This window comes from Orbicella faveolata, unplaced genomic scaffold, assembly GCF_042242905.1.
Source record: "Orbicella faveolata isolate gen_17 unplaced genomic scaffold, um_ofav_v1 contig_47, whole genome shotgun sequence".
Classification (NCBI taxonomy): Eukaryota; Metazoa; Cnidaria; class Anthozoa; order Scleractinia; family Merulinidae; genus Orbicella; species Orbicella faveolata.
In genome coordinates, this window is record NW_028301577.1 from 3,809,373 (window position 1) to 3,818,615 (window position 9,243).

The 9,243-nt window shown below is 39.3% G+C and overlaps 2 protein-coding genes across 2 annotated transcripts; both read right to left on the bottom strand.

Annotated features, from left to right (window-relative positions):
- Positions 1–109: 109 nt before the first annotated feature.
- On the bottom strand, positions 110–3,808 carry LOC149096817 (uncharacterized). The gene is made up of 3 exons (XM_089279214.1): positions 3,092–3,808; positions 1,952–2,121; positions 110–1,171 (listed from the first exon to the last, which is right to left on the bottom strand). The coding sequence occupies exons 1-3, from the start codon at positions 3,202–3,204 to the stop codon at positions 1,032–1,034; spliced, it is 423 nt and encodes a 140-aa protein (XP_089135340.1). The 5' UTR covers positions 3,205–3,808; the 3' UTR covers positions 110–1,031.
- Positions 3,809–3,890: 82 nt separating this feature from the next.
- Positions 3,891–7,552, bottom strand: LOC110065794 (uncharacterized). The gene is made up of 4 exons (XM_020772967.2): positions 7,361–7,552; positions 6,292–6,327; positions 5,799–5,962; positions 3,891–4,879 (listed from the first exon to the last, which is right to left on the bottom strand). Exons 1-4 carry the CDS (start codon positions 7,465–7,467, stop codon positions 4,761–4,763), a joined length of 426 nt encoding a protein of 141 aa, XP_020628626.2. The 5' UTR covers positions 7,468–7,552; the 3' UTR covers positions 3,891–4,760.
- Between the last annotated feature and the right edge of the window lie 1,691 nt (positions 7,553–9,243).

The window sequence follows — 9,243 nt, forward strand, 5'->3', positions numbered from 1 at the left end:
GTATCGCTTAAGTTTGTGCTAACTGAACAGTTCTTGCACTAGAAGAAGTAATAATTTGTAAGTGTCTCTAGCGTAACAACCTTCCGTTTCAACAGCATCACAGCATAACTCAATGACAAGTCAGTTTCTTTTACTTTACGGCCCGAAGTTGCCCTTACGTTAGTGAAACTTGTACTTTTTCCTCCCCCAGTAGCTAATGAAAAAAGTTAAACCTTAACCTTTCCTCGCGCGTTACGAGATAAAACTGGGTCCGAATATTTTAATTTACAACATCGATTGCATAAGAGAGCGGGTAGATAAACCAAGAACATAAGAAGTGGAACAAATAATTGTTTTGACCAATTTGAGACTACCTTGACGAGTATCATCTGCACGGGGTGTGCGCGTGCCCAAAACGTGTACACACCAAAAAAGGGTTCAATCCTAGACGAAAGGTTATAAAGCAAATCTTGTCTTTCGTGACCCAATACGCTTTCAAACATCCCATAAAATATAGTGGGATTGTCCATTATATCTTATAAAAGCGGAAAACATACCTCAAATATATGCTTCAAAGGAAAATTATGACGGAGTTACCGTATATAATTGAAACCCTTTGACGGAGCCGCAATGTTGATAATGATAGCTCTGTTGTGAGTGTCTACCTTCAGGGTTTACATTCGAGTACCTTGTTTTAAGTCATTTGATTCTCTCCTTACTAGAATCCCGAAGTAGCTACAGTTAATATAAGCTCTTGTGCTTTGAGTATTGTAGTGAGTAGCAGCAGAAGATGTAACTGATCTTAGCAGAATAAAAGCTGTTCAGAACTTTTAAGTTTAAAAACTGGCAGACTCCTCGTTTTATATTCGTCGATTCTCTAACATTAGTTTAGATCCAATGTAATCTGTGTTGCCTTCTAGTTTTCGATCAGGTAAAGCCTGCTGTTCAGGCAATAGCGCATTTTGTAATTTTACATTCCCTGAGAGAAAGTATTAAGTTTACAAAAGTTGGCAAAGAGCTGAAAGGGCAACATTACCATCGGAAATCTTAATTCACCAGGCGTCGACAGGTATATCTACGTGCTTAATTCCACTTCCATCTGAAAGAAGACAGCAGCAAAGGCATGCAAAGGGGAGTAAAACAACCCCGACAACCAGGTATAACAAAAGAAGCAGGAGGATGCAGCAACAACCTGAAAATGAAACCAAAAAATACATACTAACAAATTATGGCCCAGTCACTAATTCTGTAACACTTTATAATCCATCAAATATTTTCGCTTGTGCGCGATTGGTCTAAACGCGTCATAGGAGTGGACTGAGTGGATATGCACTAGCTAGAATAATATCCGAGAATATCCTAGCTGTAGAATATCAGAGTGATATTTCCCAGTTTTCAAAACTGCGCGTGTTGCGAAAAATATTTGAAGGATAACAAACACAGTAGCCTTCATTTTTGCTCAAAAATATGCTCGGATATTTGTCCGCGGATATTTTCTGTTCCGAGAGGCGGAAGCGTTTCTCGGAATAGATAATACCTGCGGACAGATATCCGAGCATATTTTCGCGCTAAATGGAGGCTATTGTTAATTTATTTCACTCAAACTTCCGCAAGAGTTTCTCCATGTTTTGCAGCAAACGGAAATTCTCTCAAAATTGGACGAGCCTTCAGATCAGGCGAGTACAATTTAAAAGAATTTTCAAATATTACGAAAGATGTAAATCCTTAATTGCTTCAGCTTTCGCACGATTACGTATTTATTATATGACAGGGAAAATTCGAACGGCGCAAATTAAGTGCAAATTAATAATAAACGATAACTTGGCCCACTCTCGGCCAACCACATTGAAGTAATTTTCTCAGTCATATAAGACTACTGAAACAGTCGAGAGCTATGGTAGTTTCTTGAAACCTGGACTATTCATCAGGGCTCAAGAAACGTTCAATCCCTGTCGACTTGTCGAGTACGTACCTTTTCCTTCTAACTCGTACCACCTAAACCTTGCAGTGTTGCATGCGCAAAAATAATCCACACAGGCCCCACAGGACAATTTGGAGCTTGGTTTGGAGGGCTCTACAGGGGGACTAGGGCTGGCTGATGCCGCCATTGGGTCGTCGAGAGGGGCTGGTACACCAGGGCCACTGAAAAGAAAATTGTAATGGAGTTTCCGTCAAAAATTGACTCAGCTTTAATTTAAATACTCGTCTTCGGTGTCATCTCAAGCGGGACACAAATGGGACTCGAAAAACGAAAAAAGCAATAGTCTTGACTAATGATCAAGCCCAGTGAACGTTAAAGTAGCCTGAACTTTTAAGATCTTTTACGACGAAAAGTTCTAACTCCACGAGGGTCACCGTCCGTACAGAGCAAACCCTGGCGAGAGAACTTTTCTTGCATTTCACGTCTCCTAGTGATGGTAAATGCAGCCAACGCGTGTAAAAAGTAATCAGAGGAATGGCCGTGACATGACAATGTTTTTGTCTTCCTAAATGTAGTTTCGGGCGTATATCATATATAAAAAAATATATTGAAAGGATCATATAACTATTGAAGTGCTGACCTTCCTCTTCATACCTGCACGTTCAATATTGGCCTCCATTTGGACATGTCCAAGAGCTAGTTCTTCTTTTTCTTGTGAAACGCTGTTTTGGTGTTTTGATTTTTTTTTTTTCTTTTAAGCCAGTTTAAACCATTTTAACATATTTACTTCGGTAAACTTTGCATCGCTATGGCCAAGACTTGCTTTTGGATTTTCAGTCAAGAATTTTATTATACGCCGACCTAATTTTACTGTCGGGCTTTACTAAGAGGTAACATGGACTAAAGAGCTACTTCCTTCCGCCTTCGCCGAATCCAACATGTCAAATGTACAGTACATACAAAGCCGATATCTATAAGAACTAGTACCTCGATATCGTGCCAAGCGATGTCTGTTGACCTCCTCTTGGACACGTCCAAGCGGGAAGTCGTTTTACCGTTGAAATTACTAACATCGCAATCGCTTCTTCGTACCTGAACCTTGGTACTTAAGTATTTCCTTCGAACATAGATAATTGAACAGCTTTTTCAAGAACACACTGAATTTGCACATGACAAGGAAGTTAGACTAACCCATCGGTGACAGCAATCGGAGTCTTGCACACCACTTCAACTGCACCTTCCATAGAACGCTCTTCACGGACAGCAGTGTCGCCGAAGATTTCGCTTCCTTGCCCGCCGTTCATTTAAAGCAATTAATGTGGCTTTATCTTGTTTAGGATGTGATTGAAAATACTGATCAGTAAACGCGCTAGCGGATACTTTCAAAACGGTCTGCAGTCACTCGTCGAATTGATTGAGTTGAGAGTTTCCAGTGAATTTCGCGGGCTCATTTACGGGCTACAAGAGCGGTTCATAAGTTTTGCTGGTTTTCACGTGACGTAGTCGTATCCCAAAATTTAAAAAAGCCTGTCCTTCTGAGGTTTCAGTTCCATCAGATAAAAGACCCTCTAAGAACTTGACGTTTTAGAGCGTTTTAGCTCGATAGGGTTCTTTGCTTTTTAATAACGTCCAAGCTTTTGCGTTTTTTCGTGACATTAAAATGAGAAGGCTGTCGCGCTGGTGAAAAGTACCCAAAACGTATACACACCAAAAAGGTTTTAAACCCTAGATGAAAGGTTATTAAGCAAATCTTGTCTTCCTGGCCCAACACAGTTTCAAACCTCCCATAAATTAAAGTGGGATTGGCCCTAAAAATGCAATCAGCCCTTTAACGATCCCCCATTATTTCTTATAAAAGCGGAAAACATACCTCAAATAGATGCTTCAAGGGAAAATTATGATGGAGTTGCGGAACCTTTTAACGGAGTCGCAGTGCTGATAATGATAGCTCTGTTACGAGTGTCTGCTTAAAAAAATACGATACCACCGGTCACCGAATGGATTTTTTAATACCCTAATGAAAGCAATATAAACCTAACTTATCAGTTTAAAACGCAATTCCTGATTATTTATCGAATCTTGAAGAATGTAATGAAAATCCTAATAGTTTGTAGCTTTAAAACTTGACGTAGACGAAGACAATATTCCGTAAGTGACCCCATTAAATTTAACAATTAGATTATGAGCTTGAGATTCCTACCGCGCCCGAGTCAGCTGTTACGCACTGAGAGCGGTGTACAGAGCGATTACTGTAATTGTTTTATTCTAAATCTACAAGTCGCTTAAAACTTCGTTCAAATCCTGTTCAAATACAACACAGACGCAAAGAAGCGGCCGCCATTTTGTTAACAATCCCACACTGCTATGCTACTCACTATCTACAACCAAATGGACGATGAGTAGCGTAGCCAATCAGAGAACGAAATTCGTGATAGAACGCTAGTAGATTTATACTCACACCTGATACTAATTCATACTTATTCTTCTTTTTTCACACAGTATGTTACATTTTGTCTTCAATCGTTTATTTACCCGTTCGCGTCTACCTTCAGCACTGAACTTTTTACTTCTTTTGTTTTATTTTTCAAATCCATTAATGCATGGTGTCGTTTGGTATACTATGTTGAAATTCTCATAGCGCTTTAAAAGAAAATCCAAAAGTCAAAAGTAAGTTTAATCTGGACACTCCTGTATCAGTACCTTGTAAAATTTACATTTCAGTCGAAAATATCGCCGAAGAAGTTTTCGCTAACCAACCTTTTTATATTAGACTGTGTCTTACTTTTAAGATTAACCATTTAAAACGCCCAATCGAGTTTCCTCAGTGTGGACTCACATCCAGCCTCCTCGATCATACGGTTCAGTCATTGCTGCCACTATCACACAGACATGCACAGATACAGGCCGCGATTGCAAAGGGGAGAAAAATTGCTCCCACCACCAGATAGAATAGAAGAAGCAAGAGGATGCAGCAAAAACCTGAAAAACCAGAACAGAAATAAAAGGTATATCTACGTGCAAACTTGCCTTCCTATCTGAACAGATACTTCAAGAAAGGAGTGTAAACAGGCAAAACGGCAGAAGCAAAAGGATGAAGGAGCAGCGTAAAATTAAATGGAAAAATACTTATGCAGGTTCCTGCTACAACCCAATCACGAATACAACTGTGCAATATGACAATTATTTCACTCAAACTCCCGCAAGAGTTTCTCCAAGCTTTGGAGCAAATGGAAACTTGCGCTATTCAAATGAAGAACCCTGTAGTGCCCTCTGATTGGTCGTTAACTGCGCGCGAAAATTTAAAACCGGGCAGCAATCAATCGAGACACGAGACAGACCTCTGTATGGTTGCATCATCAATAGGGAATTTTCTCAGCCAATCAAGACAGTCTCTAAACCAGGCCGGTTGTTTCACAAGCTACAATTCTTGAAATTTCGTTATCTTTGGCGAGCTTCTTAAAGGGACACTGACGCGATATATTTTCTTAAAACTGTTATAAATTCACGAAATAGTCCCTAAATTTATGTAATAAGAACTTAATTGGCTCTAACTAAATGATTAAAAACAATTTCTTGGAGAAAGTCCAAACTGCAGCAACATTTTTGTAAAATTTCAACGATTTTCGAGCCAAACTTGAACCTTTGAAAAACTGACATCCTGACGCATCCTGAAATCCATATCCCAATCCGTTTCCATCCTCGCCATCGTTAGCCATCCTCACTTCCAAATCGGTTTTAATCATTTGTAGAATACTGCTCTACAAAATAAGTCGGCTTCCAATGATCGATATAGGTTTTTGAGGTTTTCAAAATCATGCTAAAAATGGTGACAGGGTCCCTTTAAGAATTAACTTTTCATTATATCTCAAGAAATGGTACTTCCCTGCCGAGTACGTACCTTTTCCCTTTAACTCGTACCACTCGTAGCCACTATCACATGCGCAACAGCAGTCAACGCAGCTACCATCAGATTCAGTGCTTACCACAATAGGACTGGGGCTGCTGGCCGGTAATGCTGCCATTGGGTAGCCTGGTAATGCTGGTCTTTGTTGGGGAGGGCCGCTAAAAATACAAGTTAGATTAGTGTTCTTTCAATCCTTACAGCTGAAGCAGAATTAGCAGAAACATTCAGCTAATATTTCGTTCATCTTTAATAACAGTCTATACTTAATTACATTTAATTTTCCTTAGCATAATACAGTGAAATCTCGTTAACGAACCTCTATATAACGAAGTTCCTCGGGGACATAGCCAGTGGAACGTTCATTATTAGGAGGGGTTCTTTCATTATTACGAGTCGATGGCATTTTCGATTCCGTGGCCGAAACGTCAACTTACTGGAAATCACTATAAAGACTCAAAAGTTTAAGTTACTTGATGCAAAGTTTTACCTTGCCTCCACAGTGTTGATCTGAAACGCGATAACCCTACAAAAGAGTTCAAAAACACCAGTGTTAAAATTCACACAAATTTTTAACTATAGCTAAATATTTTAAAATCAAACGGTTCTCAATTGTCGCTTTAAAAGAACTATTTGCGTGGGTGGTGAGCTCTGTACTTTGTTCAGAAGAAACACTTCTAAGGGTTCTGGCCAGAGTTGGAGACAAGCCCTCTAGAAATGGCAATATCTTCATCCGTGAACTTTTCAGGCTAATGGATTTCAAGTTTGCAGATGTACCGTGTTCTAAAAGACACAGTAGAATATTCAAGTCCGTTCGATGGACAGGACTAGTAAAACCACTTCGTTTGCGCCATGTCTGTCTCGGTTCAGTGGCACGCATGAACACGTCATGAACCCAGCATTAACCGTTCAATGTTCAAAAAATTTGCATAAATCCATGACCACTCCAAATAAAAGACGAATCCTATTTGACAATGCCCTGAAGTAACTGAGAATTTATGACCCATTTATGTCTTGATAACAGTAGTGCACTACTATCAGTGTTACTTTCAGCTAAGTCGGCGGTAAGCGTGACAAGGGGCACGCGAGACCGGGCAGGTCTTTGCTACAAAGTGTAACAGACCATTTCATTGAGTCGACAGTTGACTTACACGTAAAGCTAAACAAATTCTCAATGCGGAAATGCGTCCAACTTTGTCTATTCCTCCTTAATTTCGCCATTGATAAACAAGGGAAAACTAAAACGGGGATAAAATATTTGTGACAAATTGTAAAACTCAGTTGGTTCCCATGATGCAGTTGAATTAAACGGGTCAACACAACTTCCGCTTTCTACAGATTTGGGAAAACAACATTCAACTATCATGACCATTCCTTAATTTAAACATCGTGTTCAGCTTCTAGGCTATCTACGTTAGTAGAAAGCGATACAGCGGCAATACTTGTCCACTAGGGAGCAAATATGACGACGTTGCTGAGACCTTTCCTCAGTTGAAAACACTATCAAATACTACGTGCGCGGGAAACACTTATGAAAGAAGTCAGTCACACTAACGTACCCTTCGTCTGTAGCGGCTATCACCGTCTTCTTTGCCACTTCAATTCCTCCGATTCTTGCCCGTTCTTCTTGAACAGCTATCATGGCTTGTTGTCCGTTGTTGTTCATTTTCAGTCTGTAGTTAAATCAGTTAGTTGTCGCTGGGTATACACTGACTTATGGCAACTGTGCGTAATAGTGATAATTACTCGCTGGAAAGCGTAAACAATTTGCATTAGCCAATCAGATGGGTCAAATGAACCACACGACGCGACATACCAGTCTGACGTCATAACAAAACGTCCCATTCTATTAGTTTGTACTCAACCTCTCTATAAAAATCCCGGGCACAACGGATAGCCTTTGGTGAAATAAAGTTCCTTTTTATATTGCTAACTCTACAAACAGGCAAGATAAACCAAGTTCTGCGCTATTATTGGCCACTGTGCGCCTGCTGTATCCCATAAGAAAATGGTGTCCGATATCCCATGTAGTATGTCCTTTATTGACCAAGCTTGTTCGGTCAAGCTGAATATAAATATTGGCTTCGTTCCTTTTTTTTTTACGTGTTTATGAACCTGACTGCATCTCGCTGTATAACTACACAAAAACGATCCGTGCCAATATCCAACTATGTTGACCTCACGCACGGTCAATAACCCGTATACAAATATTCTTGGAAACCATTTGGCTTGGTCTGCTAATATTTACAAATGCTTTGAAAAAAGCGTTAAACATGAGTGCAAGATCACTGAAGGTTCTTGTTCCTCGGTGTGTGTGTGTGTGTGTGTGTATCTAGACTATCTAGTTGATTTTTGGGCAGACGGTTAATGGACTATCGACAATGTCATACAATATCAACTCTTTTTTGTATTTTTCATATAAACAAAAGAAAACACCTCCGTAGATCAATTCATCATTTCAAGTCTAGAAAACATGTGAAGTGTCATTAATTCCGCTACAATGTCATAGAAATATGGGATCCCAGTTTGGGGAAGCAAAGCGTTTGTTTCATTTATGTTGATGTGTACGGTAAAATTTAAATCATGATCACAAATTAATCTGAATTTTACGCTTACCACAAAATTATTGGATTACTCAATGGCATCAAAGCATCACGAGTTTCATTGGCCAGAATATAGTTTGCATTTGTGTTTCGCATTACTCAGAGTGTTTCGAAATTGATTTTTCCACTCCTGCCTTGGTGCCATTGTCTTTGTATACAGCCGTGGTCATTAACGGTGATTTGTTTGAAAATTTTAAGCATTTAAAGCAACAGATTTTGGTAAGTAAGCGAATAAGCTGCTAGTCTCATATTTCCGTAAACCTTGCATCTTGTAAGCGATGGTGATACTGCTATATTCATTTAGCAATTTATATGGTAACTATTTTTCCACATTGTTTGCTTTACCTAATTTTATGCTCGGTTGAATGGCAAATAACTGATACGTAGGGGAGTGTATTATCAATTTGGTATTATTTTACTGACAGAGAGTGTGCGTGGCACCAACACAGCTATCTTCATGAAAATATGGAGCTTCCTTAAATATTAATGCCAAGTTTCAGTGGGAAAGCGCACAGTTTGAAAGCTTTGTTTTATTCATGGTTTTAAAAGGCTCCATGAACAGAGTTTGAAGGCTTACAGAAGACGGGTTAGCAACACTGTTGAACACAGAGATAGGACTTTCAAAATTATAATTGCTTATTGACGAAAGATAAGTAAAGTGTTCTTAATTTTAATGTTTTCTTTCTTCATATCGTACCATCAATTTTAATTGTCTAGCTACTGGTTTGGATAAATAGGTGTATTTCAGTATAAAACAAGCTGATATCGGCTACATAGTGTCAAACCAAATCAGTTGTCTCCATTTGCTACAGTTTCATAAATATCTGTTCGGAGACACA